Source organism: Penicillium canescens (assembly GCF_028828765.1).
Source record: "Penicillium canescens strain IBT 15451 chromosome Unknown utg000004l_segment0_segment0, whole genome shotgun sequence".
Classification (NCBI taxonomy): Eukaryota; Fungi; Ascomycota; class Eurotiomycetes; order Eurotiales; family Aspergillaceae; genus Penicillium; species Penicillium canescens.
In genome coordinates, this window is record NW_026703966.1 from 5440123 (window position 1) to 5459723 (window position 19601).

General features: G+C 49.0%; 5 protein-coding genes across 5 annotated transcripts; 4 read left to right on the top strand and 1 right to left on the bottom strand.

The window, feature by feature from the left end:
• The first annotated feature begins 240 nt into the window (after positions 1-240).
• N7446_007387 (serine/threonine-protein kinase) lies at positions 241-2524 on the top strand. The gene is made up of 6 exons (XM_058516132.1): positions 241-324; positions 434-592; positions 924-975; positions 1037-1247; positions 1300-1456; positions 1508-2524. Exons 2-6 carry the CDS (start codon positions 586-588, stop codon positions 2296-2298), a joined length of 1218 nt encoding a protein of 405 aa, XP_058373310.1. The 5' UTR covers positions 241-324; positions 434-585; the 3' UTR covers positions 2299-2524.
• An 822-nt stretch (positions 2525-3346) lies between these two features.
• On the top strand, positions 3347-6028 carry N7446_007388 (uncharacterized protein; the record flags this gene model as incomplete). Its single annotated transcript, XM_058516133.1, has 12 exons — positions 3347-3359; positions 3415-3483; positions 3535-3555; positions 3610-3640; positions 3691-3828; positions 3881-4100; positions 4159-4191; positions 4244-4588; positions 5053-5271; positions 5338-5349; positions 5478-5628; positions 5745-6028. 12 exons carry the CDS (start codon positions 3347-3349, stop codon positions 6026-6028), a joined length of 1536 nt encoding a protein of 511 aa, XP_058373311.1.
• Positions 6029-6738: 710 nt separating this feature from the next.
• Positions 6739-8166, top strand: N7446_007389 (aminotransferase-like domain-containing protein; the record flags this gene model as incomplete). The annotated part of the gene is made up of 3 exons (XM_058516134.1): positions 6739-7194; positions 7270-7646; positions 7710-8166. The coding sequence occupies 3 exons, from the start codon at positions 6739-6741 to the stop codon at positions 8164-8166; spliced, it is 1290 nt and encodes a 429-aa protein (XP_058373312.1).
• Positions 8167-8255: 89 nt separating this feature from the next.
• On the bottom strand, positions 8256-9073 carry N7446_007390 (DUF3455 domain-containing protein; the record flags this gene model as incomplete). Its single annotated transcript, XM_058516135.1, has 2 exons — positions 8256-8363; positions 8420-9073. The coding sequence occupies 2 exons, from the start codon at positions 9071-9073 to the stop codon at positions 8256-8258; spliced, it is 762 nt and encodes a 253-aa protein (XP_058373313.1).
• Positions 9074-10582: 1509 nt separating this feature from the next.
• On the top strand, positions 10583-14311 carry N7446_007391 (U2 snRNP complex subunit HSH155; the record flags this gene model as incomplete). The annotated part of the gene is made up of 2 exons (XM_058516136.1): positions 10583-10592; positions 10644-14311. 2 exons carry the CDS (start codon positions 10583-10585, stop codon positions 14309-14311), a joined length of 3678 nt encoding a protein of 1225 aa, XP_058373314.1.
• Between the last annotated feature and the right edge of the window lie 5290 nt (positions 14312-19601).

Below are 19601 nucleotides of genomic sequence, written 5' to 3' on the forward strand. Positions count from 1 at the left end.
TAAGGTACGCAATGAGCCTCACTAGGCTATTTGGGCAGCTAAGCCACCTGTGCATGCATGATAAGAATATTGAACAAGACCAGCTCCAACCATTTGCACTGTTATTGTCTTATTGCCTTATTGTCTCACAGCAATATAAGCTGGAACCCCCTGATTTCAGGCAGTAACTTTTAGTGTGGCGGTGCAACGCTAAACCCTACGCCTTATCGCGTCTAGAACACCCTCACCTTCACCTTTCCTCTCCTTCTTAACTGCTCTGTTTCTCAAGATCACTGTTCAGCTTGACTGATCGTGATTGACCTGATATTTCGCATCATCCTGGTCGTATGTCCCATTGCCCATGATGAGAATCTCTATGCAGCCACCCCCGCGCATGGCCAGATCACCCCTCGAATTTGGCGTCCAAATCACTGACCCTGTTCTCTCCTTCTAGACCTGCCTCACTGCATTCGCAACACTTTAAACTCTTCACAGACCTCCGACCCCTCAATCTCGTCGTGTCCAACCCGCTACCTACTGGGTTCCGTGCCCAAGCCATCACACACCGCGTCAACCTTCGGGCGTCTGCAGCCCTATCCCCACATCATGAGCTGTGAGTCGACATTTCATATTCGTCGGACTTTTGCCCTCTGGTCTTAGCGTGATTCGTCGCTTGATTTTGCCGGCAATTATTCTCCGGGTCGCGTCAGCCTTGCCCACAATCCCAATCTGCGCTGCGCTGCGATTATCATGTCGATATACACACTGCCCACAAGCTATCTCTGGAAGCTGTGGCCAATACTGGTCCTTCTTTTGTGTCATGGTCTGCGTCTCAATGCCTGCGTCCCTGTCTGTTCGGTCGGCTCCCTCACGGCGGCCGTAATTTCATTTGTTTGCGCGATTGCTTTCAAGGTCCTTCAATGTGCTGACCATGCTTTTTATAGTCGCAAATATGCTCAACAAGCTGTCCGGGCAGCCGGAGAGCTATGAGAAGAAGTACGGTCTTTCTATCCAATCTCCATTGCCCTGCATTTGCTAAACTATTCTCGCTTGTTAGAGCTCTCTACAAATTCGGAAGAACGCTAGGTGCAGGCACATACGGCATTGTTCGTGAGGCAGAGACCAATGATGGCCAGAAGGTTGCTGTCAAGATTATTCTCAAGAAGAATGTGCGCGGGAATGAGACCATGGTCTACGATGAGCTTGAGATGCTGCAATCGCTCCAACACCCCCACATTGTCTCGTTTGTCGACTGGTTCGAATCCAAGGTGAGTTAAACTCAGGACAGGTCACATTGGAGATTTCTGACTGAGGGAATAGGACAAATTCTACATTGTCACGCAACTAGCTGTTGGCGGCGAGCTGTTCGACCGCATTTGCGAGTATGGCAAGTTCACTGAGAAGGATGCGTCGCAGACCATTCGCCAGGTACTTGATGCTGTAAACTACCTGCACAAGCGCAACATTGTCCACCGAGGTCGGTTTCTTTGTATACACCCAGCACGTTCTGATCGCTGATCTTTCGAAGACTTAAAACCCGAGAACCTCCTCTACCTCACCCGCTCCGCCGAATCCGAGTTGGTCTTGGCGGATTTCGGTATCGCAAAAATGCTTCACAGTCCCTCCGAAGTGCTGACCAGCATGGCGGGCTCATTCGGCTACGCCGCTCCCGAAGTTATGCTCAAGCAAGGCCACGGCAAGGCCGTCGACATGTGGTCGCTGGGTGTGATCACCTACACTCTTCTCTGTGGCTACTCCCCCTTCCGATCCGAGAATCTGACCGACCTGATTGAGGAATGTCGGTCTGGCCGCATCATCTTCCACGAGCGCTACTGGCGCGATGTGTCCCAGGACGCCAAAGACTTCATCCTCACTCTTCTCAACGCCGACCCCAGCAAGCGAGTTACCTCGGAGGAAGCCCTCAAGCACGAGTGGCTGACCGGAAAGACGGCCGGCGACCGCGACTTGCTGCCCGAGATCCGCGCCTACATCGCGCGCGCCCGTCTTCGTCGCGGTATCGAGATCGTCAAGCTTGCCAACCGTATCGAATCGCTCAAGATGCACGAGGAAGAGGATGGAGAAGATATCCCCAGTCCCATGGACATGGGCGCTTCTGGAGAGGCAGGTGCCGTGCCGGCACCAGAGTCCAACGGTGAGGCTAGCCCTGCATCTGGCCACGCAAAGAAGAAGAGTTTCAGTAGTGTTGCCCGTGGTGCCATCTTCCGTGAAGTTGTTTTGGCCAAGGTTCGTGAACAGAAGGAGAACGACGAACGAGAGAAGGTTGAGCGCGAAGCGAGAGACAAGGCCGCGCAGGCATGATTGCATGCTAAATCGTTCCTCTGTCTCTTTAAGTCTTTTTTTCTTCTCATTTGTTGATACGTTGATTCTTCCAGATATGCTGCCTTGTAAGTCGTTTCTTACGCCGGGCGGCTTCTTGGATATAGTTCTGTGATTCCCCTTTTTTCATAGTCTATCAAAGTGGACATACAATTCTTCGACTGTATTCTTGTTTTATATTGTGCCATAGTTACTAGTTGACTCTGTCAAATCGACCCGATGATCGGAGGTAGACTACCCCAAAACAGCCCACCGGATAGAAAGCCGATATGCAACTATAAGGCTAGCAGAATGGGGATATGCAACTATATGGAGAAAGCAACGTAAGCGGGGGAATAATAGAACCTCGGTCTGCAGAATCTCAAAGGTGGGTGTCTATTTGCTTTTTCCCATTCCTCTCATCCCCCTTGCATCCCAGGGTTAATTCATCACCAAACACCTTCAGCCAACACAGCCAACACAGCCAACACAGCCAACACAGCCAACACAGCCAACACCGCAAACATTTTGGAGCAATTCATCCATACCAGAAATGGACTTCAAATCCACAGAAAGGGATGGGCCCTCAACCCATAAAGAGCTTCAAGAAAAGCAATTGAACCCTCAAACTGTTGAGACAGCAATGTTAACTGTATCACAAGCCGAGTACGACAAGCTCCTCCGCAAAGTCGATCTCCGCGTTATTCCAATTCTGGCGGTATTATATCTCTTGAGTTTTCTGGATCGAGGTAGTCCTCTTGTATCCTAGCTTTGAGGAATATACTCATGAAGTTGTATGAACAGGTAATATCGGAAATGCAAATGTCCAGGGATTGTCTACGACTTTGGGTTTAGTTGGCCAGCAATATAATTGGTGAGTATTAAGATATGAGCCTTAACGCAAGTACAGGGCAAGTGACACCAAATTAATTATTATATTGCTACATGAACTAGGTGTCTGACAATCTTCTTCTTTCCATATTCGTTCTTTGAGCCGCTTTGCAATTTGTTGCTTGTTCGTTTGAAGCCTAGTATTTGGCTTCCGTCTATTATGGTTGCATGGGGTATGGTGCTATGTTCTCTTGTTCCGTGGGCTTCTTGGCTGATCTGTTACGATAGGGCTCGTCATGACTTTGACTGGAATTGTGCAGAATTATTCTGGTTTGTTAGCTGCTCGGTTTTTTCTTGGTAAGTTCATTGGATTCGAACTGGGTTTTCTTGGGCTGATAATTGCTATAGGAGTGACAGAAGCGGGACTTTGTATGCTTTTCTATTTCTACATGCACTTCTGGCTCTTGTCCTAATTTCGAACAGTCCCTGGTCTGGCTTTTTACGTTTCCCTATGGTAGGATATCATATTGAGAAGCCATGCATATTTATGCTCACAAAGTGCAGGTATCCTCGGAAGAACTCGCAGTTCAGACTAGCACTCATCTTCGCATCTGCTTCTATGGCCGGTGCATTTTCCGGTCTATTGGCCTATCTCATCAGTAAGATGGATGGTGTTGGTGGACTAGAAGGCTGGCGATGGATGTATGTTCCCGCTCGATTCTTGAGTTGGGTTTTGACCACTAACGTATTATAGTTTCATCCTGGAAGGCCTGTTGACCGTGGTTGTTGCGGTCTTTTCTTTCTTCCTTGTTTGGGATGAACCTGCAACTGCGACTTTCCTCTCGGAGCATGAGAAGAGGGTCTTGCTGGATGCTTTGAACTATACCCAGACTGAGACGTCGACAGCACCTCAGCTTGGAAATAAGCACTCATTCAAATGGAAACATTTTGTAGATGCGCTTCTCGATTGGCAGGTATATATTGCTTACTCTAGGTCTATATGAAAGGGATGTTGCTGATATTCTTTACTAGACATGGTTCCATTGCCTCGGGTACTGGGGAATGGTAAGTCTAACCTTCCTTCCTCATATACTATAATACTAACAAAGCATGAAAGGCCTGCTCTGTATATGCACTATCCCTATTCCTACCAACAATCATCAAAGGTCTCGGCTACTCAGCTGCCCTGGCCCAACTCCTAACAATCCCCGTCTACGCAGCAGCGACAGTATCCTGCATCCTAGTCGGCTACTACTCCGACAGAACCGGTCAAAGAAGCTTCTTCACATTCGCCTGCTACACCGCTGTCTTCGTGGGATTCCTTATCGCCGTCGCTCCAGCACGCTTTATTCCCGGTCTGACATATGCGGGCTGTTTCATTGCCGCGTGTGGCATGTACCCGGCTATCCCCGGTCTTCTGACCTTGTCCTCGAATAATTGGGCACCGGATACTAAGCGTGCTGTAGGTATTGCTATCCAAATTGGTTTTGGGACGATGGCTGGTGCTGCTGCTTCTAACTTTTATCGGAGTGAGGATGCGCCGAGATATCGTCTGGGGCATGCTTTAGTGCTAGTTTTTGCAGCTTTGGGGCTGTTAGCTATGATCTTTTATTATGTTATTTGTCGTAGGATTAATTCTAAGAGGGATTCCAAGGCTGATAGGGTCCCTCGGTTTGTGGCGGAGGACTTGGTGGACTTGGGTGATAAAGCGCCTAGCTTCAGATATACTCTTTAGGGGCTGAAGTATGACTTGACATGATTCCATTGGATCAGAACCAAATACAATACCTTTTAGCTAAATCGTCCTCATCATCGCAAAGTTACTACTGAAACAAAGGAGTCATCTTCGTGGCATGACCGGGCAAGTATAAAGTCAGGCGTCAATATCACGTGCCTCTATCTCCCCACCTTCGCATCCTTCCATAGGAACATCTCAACGCTCTCAAATATCTCGTTCTCGAGTTGATCGCTTTGCATCGTCTTTCTCTTTGCGTTCGTGAAGTTTTCTACTCATCTGCCCCACGTCATACATCTGCTACCCCACACCGCCCCTCCTACTCCACCGGAGCTCTCTTGATCGCCAAGTCTTTGCACTCACCAACTTTCAAGTCCACCGTCATGTTCGCAACCAAGCGCCTGGGCAAGGTGAGTATTGTCTCTTACTTGTGTAATTGTCTTGGAGGTGAACTTAGCTGACTGTTTTGATTACAGGAGCTCATGAAGGTACGGACGCCCTCCCCGCCTTTTTTCCACTTCAGTCCACTTTGTCGCATTTCACTTTTTGTCCATCTCGCATCATCATGAATCTCATTCACCCTATCTTCAGTCTTCTAACACTATGATATTTCCAGATGAAGGACCATGTCCCGCCAGGAATCGAGATTGTCAAGAGTGACACTCTTGAGGAATGGCAGATGGACATTAAGGTCCTCGATGACAACCCTCTCTACTTCAACCAGACGTACCGACTGAAATTCACTTTCAGCAACAAGTACCCCATCGGTAAGTTCCAGCTTCTCACGCAACCAACCTTATTCTTACTTCCTCCCGGGGTGCAATCCACACCCTTTTCTTGATAAGTCAAGTTGCGCTATTTCTGACATTTATGGTCTTTCTAGAACCCCCAGAGGTCCAGTTCATTCAATGTGACGCTTCTACCGGCCACCCCCGCACGATTCCCATGCATCCCCACATCTACAGCAACGGAATCATTTGCCTCGATCTCCTCGGAACGGCCGGCTGGTCGCCAGTTCAGACTGTCGAAAGTGTCTGCATGAGCCTCCAGAGCATGCTGACTGCGAATAACCGTGACGAGAGGCCACCCGGCGACCAGGAATTCATCACTCACAACCGCCGCCGTATCCGCGACATCAACTTCGTCTATGAGGACGACAACGTATGAATCCGGTTCTGTTCATAGTCGGGGCTGGGTTGGGGTCCATAACAAGGGCATAGAATCGTTGAATATATTCTTATCTTGTGGTGGGGCGGCGCATACTTCGGCGTTTCTGTGTGTGTCATTCCGGAGCCGAGCCGGAGAAGCATAATGGGGGTCAGTTTCCTTCTTTTTCTCGCCTGTTCTTTTACGTTCGCATTATGCTGGCGCTGATCGGTCATTTGACTTCTAATCGCGGAATAGGTGACTTTTTCCGCAGGAGTTTATGGGTTGTATTTTAGCGGTGTGATCAATGCGAGAGCCCTTTCCTATGTGACATGATTCCTTGCGGGATATCAACTACTTCGACCCTAGAGAGTAGAATGTAACATGTAGAGCAAGTCCGATAATTCCACAGCTTCGGTGGGGTTATAAATCCCCTGTCAAATTTTGTATTGACCTCCACCCACCAGCCTGCCACGTTCACTACAAATTAGAACACGGGCTAGGTATACCCTCTTAACAGATCATTCGGCCTTCAAGCGATGAATCTAGAGCAAGTAGACACCATTGAAACTCTATGTTGTAACTATATTGGATATTAAGCATTTCCCGTCACATGATTGGTCAGATCGCTTATACCCCCCAAACAAGATTAGCCCTAACCTCAAGTATAAAGACAAGAGATATTTCCCCAAACCACGGGCAACCCCAATATCCCATCCAATCCGAAAAAGATGCAACCCAAGACCCAAATTGACTTATTCCAGGGCTGGCCAGCCACCGCCATGCTACCAACCCAACGCCTGAAACAAGCAGCCAACGACGTCTTATCCAATAAGACTATCTTCAACGACGGGCTGGCCTATGGTCCCGATGAAGGCTATTACCCCCTCAGGAAGAATATAGCCAATTGGCTATCACAGTCATATACACCCCTGCATACTATAAATGCAGAGCGCATATCCATAACCGGCGGCGCAAGTCAAAATCTAGCATGTGTACTGCAGGTATTCACGGAACCGGCCCAGACGCAGAGAATATGGCTAGTTGAGCCCTGTTATCATCTTGTCTTTCGGGTCTTTGAGGATGCCGGATTTGCTGGGCGCATGGTTGGGATTCCTGAGGATGAGGGTGGTATGGATGTTACTGCTCTTGAGCTTGCTTTGAGTGAGTTTGAGAGCAGTGAGAATGTAAGTCAGAGTAACCAGGTATGTTTTTCTTCCACGGCTGGAAGAGCTAGGTATGGGCTTAACTCCTTGAAGCAGGTTACCAAGCCCCCCAGGCCATATCGAAAGATATACAGGCACGTTATATACTGTGTCCCGAGCTTCTCGAATCCATCTGGGACAACGATGTCACGCGCACGGCGGGAGGCGCTTGTTAGAGTTGCTCGTAGGTATGACGCTCTTGTCGTCTGTGATGATGTGTATGACTTTCTCAATTGGGGGGTTGTCCATGCCTCTGCCGCTGTGGCTAAGCATCCGCCGCGCATTGTGGATGTCGACCGGGAGCTTGACGGAGGTCCTCTGGATCAATTTGGCAATACTGTGAGCAATGGGTCTTTCAGTAAGCTTATCGGTCCCGGGTGTCGGGTTGGATGGGCTGAAGGGACCGAGGACTTTGTTTATGGACTTTCTCAAGCGTAAGTCTTCTACTCTGCATCATTTGGAGAAACTTAACGTGGGCGTGGACTAAATCGTCGAAGTGGTTCTACGCGTTCGGGTGGTGCCCCTTCTCAGCTGATGTCGACTTTTATCAACGAGCTACTAGAGGATCATTTCTTACCGGGGTACATCGCGGATGCACTCATTCCTCTGGGTCGAAAGCGTCACCGTCTACTGGCATCAGCAATCAAAAGATATCTTGGTCCTCTAGGTGTATCGTTTACTCCTGATCCTGAGACTAGTCCAGTGGTTGGGGGGTACTATATCTGGGTTCAACTCCCGGTTACAGTGAATGCCACTCGGGTGTGTCATTATGCCCTCGAGGAGCAAAACTTAGTGCTAGGTAATGGTGAGGTTTTTGCTGTGCCAGGGCGAGATTCCTTGGGGAGAGATTTGCATCGCAGATTAAGACTATGTTTCATGTGGGAGGATGAGGAGCGGTTAGTTGAGGGTGTTGAGAGGCTTGGGGCCGTCATTGAAAACTTGATAGATAATTAAGAGCAAATATAACTTATCACATGGAGATGTGATACTGGTAATTTCAAAATTCCAACATGCAGCTTTCACCGCGAATGCAATAACTCGATTTATCCGTAGAACCAATATTCCGCGGCGTATGCAACTTGTATAGTCTCATTTTGACCAGTGCATGTAGACGGCGGGTCTCCTTGGGATGTCACAACTCGATAAACCTCCTATCAAGAATAGGTCAAAAGTGCTCGTAGCTAAAGCTGCTAGGTCAATCACTCACCTGAATATTACACCCATCCTTGTGTCCAAGTTTCAGCCATGGAACATTGCCGCTCTGCCTATTAGATAGTCCCGTCGCAGGAGCTGAGACAGATGCGTCCTTTTTGGCAACGATCCAAGATTGAGAGCCACTCAAGCTCAAATCAAAGACCGGATCCCCGCCAGCGTTGAAGTAATGCTCGCCGATTATGAGATCGGTGCTCTTTGTGCCCTGGCCGAAAAGAGCTGCCATGAAGACGATGCTTCCAAGAGGTGTGTTGCTCATGATTGCAGGGAGCTGGTGGAGAAGAGCACCCGAACTCGATGCAACACAAGAGGCATCAAAGAGAGTTGCTGCGGCTCCGGTGGCAATAGGCTTTGTAGCGGCTTTGTGATTTGATGGAGCATTCAGCGCCAGGCAAGAGTAGTTCTGAGTTCCACGCCCAAGCACAACGTATTTGAGGGTAAGGTTCGTAGAGGGGGGTGGTAGTTTCATCTCTGTGTCTTTCAATGGGATAGATGCGTTGGCAAGAGAGCAGTTTCCGAGGTTGATAAGGTCAAGCTCGCGAGAGATATGAGAAAATGAAGCGGCAAGAGCTAGAGGATGAGGAAGTGCTGAGTATGCGTCAATGGTTGCTGCTACAAAGAGCAAAGCAAGCGTTAGAAAACATCTCATTTTGGTATCGGCGATTTGTAAAGAAATATAGTCTTGATTTCTCGAAAAATCAGGTCGGAGGTCTTAGGAAAGAACCGGGGAGGAGTAGGGAGGATGTTAAAGTCAACAAAGATAGGAAGTTATAATATTAAATCAGGGGTATGGTAAGGCTACCTTGATATGTAACAAAGAGTAAATGCTCCGAATTTGGAACATGCCGTCCAGATGGTCAGGGTCACAGTTTACGCCAGATCGAATCAAGCGCAATAGATTCCGATTCAATGAACCAATGGCTGTACCAACGAGAGACTCCTCATAAATAAAAAAATCCCCGCATCTAGTCGGTAGTTGGTATTAGAAAGTATTCGAGCCTGCTGACTGAGGAACTTACGGGGCTAAGGAGAGCTAAAATTGGCGTCTTTGTTTTGTCAGATTTCACATACTTGAATGACCGGAGAGATAGGCTAGGTACTTTTAATTTCCATACACTCATAGTTAGAGCTTATTGTATAACCTAAACGAATACAACCACACGAACGGGCTTTGTATGTTACACTAGCTCAGTCGTTACTGGTCAGTCGGCAAGTTGCGGCTTTGAACGTTGGACAGGGAATTAGCTTTAGGGTAATATATTTTGGCCTTTTGCTACCCCAGTATAACCTTAATAAGGATGCTAAAATACATATTCTACAGGTGTATTCTAAGATTTTTCCAAAACCTGGTATAGCGCTTCAGCCCAGCGCCTTGGGGTAGGCAAGTCTGCCATTGGCTGTTTTTCGGAGAATTCCTCATCCTGGTTACATTGGCATTAATTTCCCCAATTAAAAGACTAGTATCAGGTGCCAGAGAGAATCAAGTTCTATGCAGAAAGTCTAATGTTCTTGACACGCTGGTTGTGGGACATAAATAGACTATAAGCGCCCTACCAACGCCACGGATGCATTGGGATTATGGTATGTGTCGGTAGGTCCTCGGTGAGATGAATGGAAAAGTAGAGTGTTTATTTCCATCTTGATATGTAATCTTGAAACTACAAATGCGTGAAATACCAATGGTTTTCATTGAAGATGTGGTGAGTCGGATTAGGATATGTTAGTTCTGTATTTTCCTCAGCAGGAACGAGAAGTTCTCGTTCAAGTCTATAATGTTTGCGAACATCTTTTGTCTGCTAGTGAAATATTGACCATATATTCCGGGTTGTGGTAGGTAAAGAAAGAAGAACTTCTAACTTGACCAGGTGGGCTTGTGCTTACTCATCCATCTGGATATAACTATATTCTGGATATATTGTCACGTGCTGATTCTGATAGCTATTAAGATCACGTGTAGTGCTAGAAAGTTAGTCATCCATTAGCGCGACTTCGCCGACGGCCTTTTCAGTCTCTCATCGCGAGTCCCTAGCAACACTGCATCCTCAAAGGTTATTCTTGTGGCCGTTTCAGCGGTTCCCTATCCGGATGTAGCGACTGTGACCCTTTTTGCGGTATCATAGGCTCTCTCATATCCTCGCGACTTTCGATTCTTATCACGATGTCTGACGGTAAGTTTTCGCAAGCTCACTCGCTTGACCACATGCTAATCACCACAACAGCCGACCTCGAGGCCGTCCGACGGCTCCAAGCTGAGCGCAACGCCGCTGCTTCTCGTCAAAAAGGTTCTAGGACTTTTGACCCATCTGGTCAACGTACTGATAACTCGACCAAGGCCTCCCTGACGGACTCCTTCGATACCACTTTGTACGATCGGGATGGGGCGGAGAAATTCTCAGGCTACAACACATCCATCGCCGTTAATGGCGACGACGAGGAAATGGAGGATGCGAACGGAGGACACAGTTTGGTTGGCCAGTACACTGCCACCAGAAGCCAGATCGATGAGATGGCGCAAGGAAATGGGGTTGAGGAGGAGGACATCCTGCTAGGTCGTGAGAAGGCAGCCCGAATTGCAGACCGCGAGACGGACTACCAGAAGCGCCGATTCAACCGCGGACCCTTGACTCCTACACGCGCCGATCCCTTCGCCGCCAACGCCCACGCGAATGTTGAGGGAGAAGGCCAAACCTATCGTGAGGTGATGGCCCTCCGTGAGATTGAGAAGGAGGAAGAGCGCGTGCAAAAATTGATTGCGGAGAAGCGAGAGCGGGGTGAAGATGTGACAGAGCATGAGGCCACCCTGAAGACGGTGGAGCACGACAAAGAAAACGCCGATACTGGCTCGACAGTTCAAGTGGCCACCAGCAAGAAGCGTAAGAAGAGATGGGATGACGCGGCCCCGGAGCCTGCTCCTGAGGGAGAGGACCAGGTCGAGCAATCCGTAGCCAAAAGCAAGCGATCACGTTGGGATCAGACGCCCGCTCCTGGTGCGCCCGATGAAGCTCCCAAAGCCCGCTCGCGATGGGATCTAGCGCCCTCTCTCACAGCTGCGACGCCCGTCGGTAACCAAGGACTCGCCACCCCCATGCACCCATCCCAAGGTGCGCCTGTGGCTTCTGTCAATCTCGGGGCCGGTCAGGTCATCGGGTGGTCCGATGAAGAGCTTGATATCATGCTCCCTGGCGAGGCTGATGGCTACAAGGTCCTTGACCCTCCTCCTGGATACGAGCCCATCAGAACCCAGGCTCGCAAGCTCACGGCCACACCAGCGCCTATGGCTGCTGGCGGCGTGGGAGGATTCATGATGCAAGAGCCAGAAAGTGTTCGGTCTATGGGCAAAGAACTTCCGACTGATATTCCCGGCGTTGGTGATCTTCAATTCTTCAAGCCGGAGGATATGGCCTACTTTGGTAAGCTGATGGAAGGTAACGACGAAACCAGCATGACCGTTGAAGAAATGAAGGAGCGGAAGATCATGCGATTGCTGCTCAAGGTCAAGAACGGCACTCCGCCCATGCGAAAGACTGCCCTGCGGCAACTCACAGACAATGCGCGCAACTTTGGTGCTGGACCTCTTTTCAATCAGATTCTGCCTTTGCTCATGGAGAAGTCATTGGAGGATCAGGAACGCCATCTGCTGGTCAAGGTCATTGACCGTGTTCTCTACAAGCTCGATGACTTGGTTCGTCCCTATGTTCACAAGATTTTGGTCGTCATTGAGCCCTTACTCATTGACCAAGACTATTATGCGCGTGTTGAAGGTCGAGAAATTATCTCCAACCTTGCCAAGGCCGCTGGTCTCGCCACAATGATCAGTACGATGCGTCCTGATATCGACCATGTTGACGAGTACGTGCGAAACACCACAGCACGAGCTTTCGCCGTTGTGGCCTCTGCCCTCGGTATCCCCGCCCTCCTTCCTTTCCTCCGTGCTGTTTGCCGCAGCAAAAAATCCTGGCAAGCCCGACACACCGGTGTCAAGATTATCCAGCAAATTCCCATTCTCATGGGATGCGCCATTCTGCCTCATCTCAAGGGCCTGGTTGACTGCATTTCGGATAACCTCAGTGATGAGCAGGCCAAGGTCAGGACTGTCACCGCTTTGTCTGTGGCTGCTTTGGCCGAAGCTGCCAACCCCTATGGTATTGAAAGTTTCGATGAGATTCTGAATCCTCTCTGGACCGGTGCCCGCAAGCAGCGTGGCAAGGGTCTCGCTGCCTTCCTTAAGGCCGTAGGCTACATCATTCCTCTGATGGACGAGGAGTATGCCAACTACTATACCACTCAAATTATGGAAATTCTTCTTCGAGAGTTCTCCTCACCAGATGAGGAAATGAAGAAGGTGGTCTTGAAGGTGGTCTCTCAGTGTGCCAGCACCGATGGTGTGACTGCTAGTTACTTGAAGGAGCACGTCTTGACAGACTTTTTCAAGAGCTTCTGGGTCCGACGCATGGCGCTTGACCGCAGGAACTACCGCCAGGTGGTCGATACGACCGTGGACCTGGGCCAGAAGGTGGGCGTCGGCGAGATCCTTGAGCGCGTCGTCAACAACCTGAAAGACGAAAGCGAGCCCTACCGTAAGATGACTGTGGAAACCGTGGAGAAGCTGATTGCATCCCTCGGGGCCGCAGACATCTCCGAGAGACTGGAAGAACGTCTCATCGACGGTGTTCTCTTCGCATTCCAGGAGCAAAGCATCGAAGACATTGTCATCCTCAATGGATTCGGTACCGTGGTGAATGCACTTGGCACACGATGCAAGCCATATCTCCCTCAGATTGTCAGTACGATCCTTTGGCGCCTGAACAACAAGTCCGCCACCGTTCGGCAGCAAGCCGCCGATCTCATCTCCCGCGTTGCGATGGTCATGAAGCAGTGTGGTGAGGATGCTCTCATGGGTAAGCTTGGTATCGTTCTTTATGAATACCTGGGTGAGGAGTACCCAGAGGTTCTGGGTTCAATCCTGGGTGCTTTACGTTCCATCGTCACCGTGGTCGGTATCAACCAGATGCAGCCACCTATTCGAGACCTCCTTCCCCGTCTCACACCCATCCTGCGTAACCGTCACGAAAAGGTGCAGGAGAACACCATCGACTTGGTCGGTCGTATTGCCGACCGTGGACCGGAGTCGGTCAACGCCCGTGAATGGATGCGTATCTGTTTCGAGCTGCTGGATATGCTCAAGGCCCACAAGAAGGGAATCCGCCGAGCAGCCAACAACACATTCGGCTTCATCGCCAAAGCCATCGGACCACAGGACGTTCTGGCCACTCTCCTCAACAACTTGCGAGTCCAGGAGCGTCAGTCCCGTGTCTGTACGGCCGTCGCCATCGGTATCGTCGCCGAAACTTGTGCTCCCTTCACGGTGCTTCCTGCCCTGATGAACGAGTACCGAGTACCAGAACTCAACGTACAAAACGGTGTCCTCAAGGCCCTGTCCTTCTTGTTTGAATACATCGGCGAGATGGCCAAAGACTATGTCTACGCCGTCACCCCGCTGCTGGAGGATGCCCTTGTCGACCGTGACCAAGTCCACCGACAGACCGCCGCCGCCGTCGTCAAGCACGTCGCCCTCGGTGTCGTCGGCCTCGGCTGTGAGGACGCCATGCTCCATCTGCTCAACCTGACCTTCCCCAACATCTTTGAGACCAGCCCCCACGTCATTGACCGAATCATCGAAGCCATCGAAGCGCTCCGCATGGCGATCGGCACAGGAACTGTGATGAACTATATCTGGGCCGGATTGTTCCACCCTGCTCGCAAGGTGCGCACGCCTTACTGGAGATTGTACAACGATGCCTATGTCCAGGCGGCGGATGCCATGGTCCCTTACTATCCGGACATGGAGGGTGAGGCGGACCGACCGGAGTTGTCGATCATTGTTTGAGAATGGTGCAGTTAATGGATGTTCTCTTCATGCATTATTATTAGTCTTAGCTATGGGTGTTTCGATAGCCGGTGTTCTTCTTTCATTTCTTTAATGCAGGGACGTTCGGCGTCATGTGTTGCTGTACATCATTCGCAAAAGTCGTTAGGGATTACCAATTACATTTGAATGACTATGATTTATACCGTTGCTGTGTAGAAATGATTCGTGGGTATTGTGTGAGCTTAGTTGAGATATATATTGACGATCTGCTACTCCGACCGCGAACATTAATTTCCTTGACATTTGTCGCATTTCAACATAAACCTATATCGTTAACATAACAAGCTACAACCAACACATTTGAACCAATTACAAAACAAAACCAGTTGCGTCGTTGTAGAGTCGATCTTTCCTTATAAAACCCCGACCCTGGAACAATCGACGGCCAAGCATAGTGACAGGGCCATAAGGGCAGGGATCGCTCCTAAAAGCGTAAATCATGTCAATCATACTAAACAAAGGACAAGTCTGGGGTAGAGAGGCCAGTCTACAGTACAATCTACACATATATCTCCAACTAAACATAGCAACAGTAATATTTCTACCTTGTCCAAATGTCCAAAGCATTCAAGGTACACGTAAAATGCCTTAAGACGGAAATGCAAAATCCCCTCGGCTCAGCTCCGTTCGCCCTGTCGCCACGCAAAAAATAGAAACGCAAAGGAAAGGAAAAGGAGGGGCCCGGAATACAGTAACATAGTACACAGGGTTGGGAGTGGGAGGGATGGGGGTCTGCCAAGGAGCGCCAAATGCCTAAGCTTGCCGTGAGTGGGCTTGGCGCAGGATGTGGCCGCGTAAGCTGGCCATGTCAGGTGTGGAGAAATTAAATTGAATTGCTAGGCTTGATGATTAAGGGTCTTTCGCCCTGCAGCTGCATGTATACTACTTGTAGATTAATTAACTTATGCTATAGTATCTACGTAGATATTATATATCTGATGGAGTGTATAGATTGAAATGTAGATATGATATGGATATAGATGAGACTGGAGTATACGGAAGTACATATCAAGTCCACTAAGCTTATTTCCCTTGCATACCCTAGTACGCCTACCAAAGATCAGATTCAAGACCCAATTATTTGGGATTGGAGTATGTAGAGCTTCAAAGCTACACAGCCTCCCCCTGAATTCAAGGACATGTAGAATCCCCAATCACGACCCGGGAATGGAGTTGAATTCATTTCTTTTCAATGGTACACACCTCAGCTCTATGGAGTCGAACACACAGACCCTGATAAGGGGTTGTGTGTGACGCCCCTTTTTGGCTTTTGGCTTTTACCTTTTACCTGGCGATTTCATTGTTACAGGGATTTACTAGTAAATTGAATTTCCGTTTCTGATTTTCAGGGTCTACTATCCGCTTTTGGCGCTGAGGATCAGAGTTTATTCTTATTTCATATTTCTTAATTTGTGTCTTTTCTCTCCTTTTTTTTATTTTATTTTTAATTCTGCCCTATCACCGACCTCTATACTTCCAATTCCACTACGGATATCCTTTTCCATGCCCATTCCCTAACCACTTCTCACGGTGGCAGACACGGCTCACACAATCCACACCATGCAAGGACCATTGGATCCAATTTAGATGGAGCTTCATAGATCCATAGATCGTGGAGTCGCACATGCAGGGCAGGAACGCCGAGGTGACCCACCAAGCGATACAGTTTGTAAGTAGGCCTTTTTGCAGTATAGAGGGTCGCGTGTTGCGCTTGATTATGGTGAAGGTACTCCGTTCTCCATACTCCGTGAGATTAACTATGGAGCCCATGTACGCGTCCTTCCTCTGTGCGTGGATGGACTGTACTCTGGACATGTCCCAATGTACCTGTCAAGCAATGCAAGGCTACCGAAATTTGAATTCAAATTCCAAGTCCTCGGATTCATGTGAAGGGTCTGGCGACTAGATTGGAGACAGACTGGAGACATCAAGGTTATGTGGACAGGTTGGAGAGCTACCACCAATCAGCTGGGGGATGGCGCAAGATGGACAGGGATCGGGGGGTTGGGAGTTGGGAGAAGAGATGCGCTTTGGAATGATGCTTCTATGGTATCCTGCATGCTGTCAATGCTCTGACTCTCTCTAATGTACTGTATCTGGCTATTCTTCCGGATACTCTGTGAGGGTTGGTTGCTATTGATCCAATTTAATTTTTTTTCTGGTTACCGCCGTATTGCCTTGCAAGGGATTGAAGACCCTGCAGGACGCCTCCATTCATGCTGACGGTTAAGGCATACTGTGAGGGGCGCGGGCGCGCACACACACCTGCAGACCGACACACCTACATGTATGGAGTAGACATTGTGGCACTGGCGCCTTTCGCGCGTCACATTTTCTTCTTCACGACGTCAACGGGATGTGGTGTGCTAAGACTGAGACTAGGAAGTTGGCCGTGGGTGTGTCTGTGCCTAGTGCATTTCTGTCGGGTGACATACGCCAAGGAAGGATGCTCTCCACCTTCTGCAAGTATGTGGTTTAGTGTATGGGGAGCTAGATGTACATTTACGTAGTGGGTGATAGATGATGCTATACAAGGTTCCGGTTTGAGTAACTAGTACGGCAAGGTCAGTGGTTTGGAGTGGACTGGGTTTGTATTTACAACGCACACCGTCTCTTCTCTTGCACGTCCAATAATGAGGTTTTTGTTCCGGGGAACTCCAACAGAACCGCGTCGATGGGATTGGGGCGAACTTTCCTTTGATGGTGGCGGCGGGGGCCGATCCAACAGTCACGTATATCGCCGTTTTCAGGGTTTGGTGGAATTGAGGCGTGTTTAGTCTACACCCTGATGTCAGCCCCATCAGCCATGTCCGAAGTTCTCCGTGAGGTTTCCGAATCTGGATCTCGATACGAGACCCGGATGATATAGACGTCGACTGCAGGATTTAAGGCTAGGGTCAAATTCCCCGGATTGGTTTAGACTCCGCTATAAAATATCGGATCTTGGAATCAAATTAAATCGAAAAATACAGAGGGAGAGTCCACTTGGGCGTTTCAAGTTGTTAGCGTTGACCCTGAGAGTGGCAGTGTTCCTAGTGGGAAATGTGGGACCAAAGGTCACGTCATGGGGATACATATCTGGGTCTGGTTGCTGTTATTGGGCCATTTTCCAGAAAATTGGGAATATTTACTACTCCAACAACAAAAAGAGACAAAAAAAGGAAGCGCAAAGGGTCCGAGACATAACCAATACCACGTTGAGAAAGCACGGGACGAGCACGCGTCAGCTGTGAGTGGAACTACTAGTCTTATTGGTCGATCAACTCGTGCCAAGCTCGGCTATCGACTATCTGCCGTCCCCAGATGGGTCCGTCTTGCAACTGGTCCACTATGATTGGTGAAGAGCTCTGCACAAACATGTAAGAATGTGGAGTCAACCATGGACTGAAAACTGAACTACTTTAGGGGTCCGGTATCGGTGGCTTCTGTTTTTTGGGTGTGTTGTAGGGCCATTTTGCCTGTTTATCCGGCGGTAGACCTTACAGTCTGTGTCCACTGTGTCCACCATGGATGCGACCCTGAAGAATAATTAAACGTTTCTATGTATAGATGTGTCTGCATGGAAACAGGGAATATATCCCAGAGAGTAGATGCAAATTCCAACATACATTGTAGCATTATGCATCATACATACATATCAATGTACACTTTAAGAACGGTGATGTGCAACCAACCTTGATTTACAGTAGGGACAAGGACGATCTGCCGTGTGGGAACCGCCAAGATCGGAGCCCCGTGCAGATGACAGGCCTTTGTTCGGCCAAGGACCGGTACCTGATTGACATTCGGCATTAAGGCGGATCGTCAGATCTGATTAGAAGTGTACTTTGTTCAAAATAATAGTAGAGATTGATCTACAGAATGTGATGTTATACATATATGCTGCAGTATAAGATGCTCCAGACGTCAAGTAGATGAAGTCTGGGGTACTCCAAGTCTATTTCTCCGACAATTTAGCGGTCTTTCCATTTGACCGCCCTTCCTTTTCAGCGGGTTTCTCGGATGGAATAGAGAAAAAAAAAGGACATTGCCACAGGACGCGTCAACATGAGCCGTCTCACGTTAGCGCAAAAGAGAAGCGGTCAGTGAAGATATTGGCAACATTGGCATCAACTTGGAAAGTACATACTCCACCCCTCCCGTGTCTAGCTTGGGCCTCTATGAACTGTACTCCGTAAACCTTACCCTACTGCTCATCCGGCACAATCCGACTCTACATGCTTTTCCCAGAACTACTGAACGCCATCACAAATAAGCCAACACACACATAACCTCTTGGCGCCTCCTCATCCTGCACTCAAAATTCATCCAGCGCCACCATGTCATGCCAGCACAGAAAAATCGGAGTTCTGCCGGTCAAGTGTGGGCCGCACGGCAGACTGAAAAAAGGGGGGCTCGAACTGGAGCCCAGGTGTTGCTTATGTTCACTCTTTCGCTTTGAGGATTGTAGCTCAGGTGTATTCCTCTAGGCTCCATAGTTGCGCTCGAAACGGGTCAGAATCTGCTTTGTTCTGTGGACATGGGTACCCGACGGGTTTTGGGCTGGATGTCCACCCTATGCCGGAAGTTTGGCGAGACCTGAGACCATTGTGTCGGGTTTTGGAGAGTACAGAGAGTAGCTACTGTCTATTGTCCCGGTAAGTTTCCGATTTGGGCGAATAAAGGTAGATATTGTAAAGAAAACTTAATCGGACTCCAACCGGCATTTGCAGACCCATGGTCTCTGAGGTACACTTCCTCGACCCATGGTTGCCCTTTTTGTTGCCACAGGCAAACCCCGGCGCATCCATGGTTGTGCATCGTTCTTTACCTGAATCACATCTCTAAGTTTTTCTGGAAAAGCAGGGAATGCGGAGAAGTCAGGTGAATATAGCCAAAGCCATGGAAGGCTCTCCGCAGTGGCAAGCCTCATTCCTTCTCGCGTCCACGGTTGAATATGTTTCGGTATCTTTCCGGGAGAGCACCTGATGATCTCCAACAGATATACTTCCGTCTAACTCGTTGCGTCGTTCCTCCCCCCGGTGGCTAAATGGGGGAGCCCTATTAGTCTCTGAACCCTGGACAGTGATTGGGCGTGTTCCCGGTTCTTCAGCATTTCCTCGGCTGTTAATCTCGTACCTTGTGAAATTCATTTCGGGAACCCAACACTCGGGGACCTTCTATAGTTCCCGAACTGGTAGAGGGTTCCACTATGCCTATGCCCAGAGAATTACAACTGTAAATAGAATTAGTATGGAAAGGGAAATAG

Bases quoted from the DNA above. Each gene is read 5' to 3' on its own strand.
- N7446_007387 (XM_058516132.1), top strand. The intron at 976-1,036 runs GTACGGTCTTTC...CTCGCTTGTTAG, and splicing joins CCGGAGAGCTATGAGAAGAA to AGCTCTCTACAAATTCGGAA. The intron at 1,248-1,299 runs GTGAGTTAAACT...CTGAGGGAATAG, and splicing joins TCGACTGGTTCGAATCCAAG to GACAAATTCTACATTGTCAC.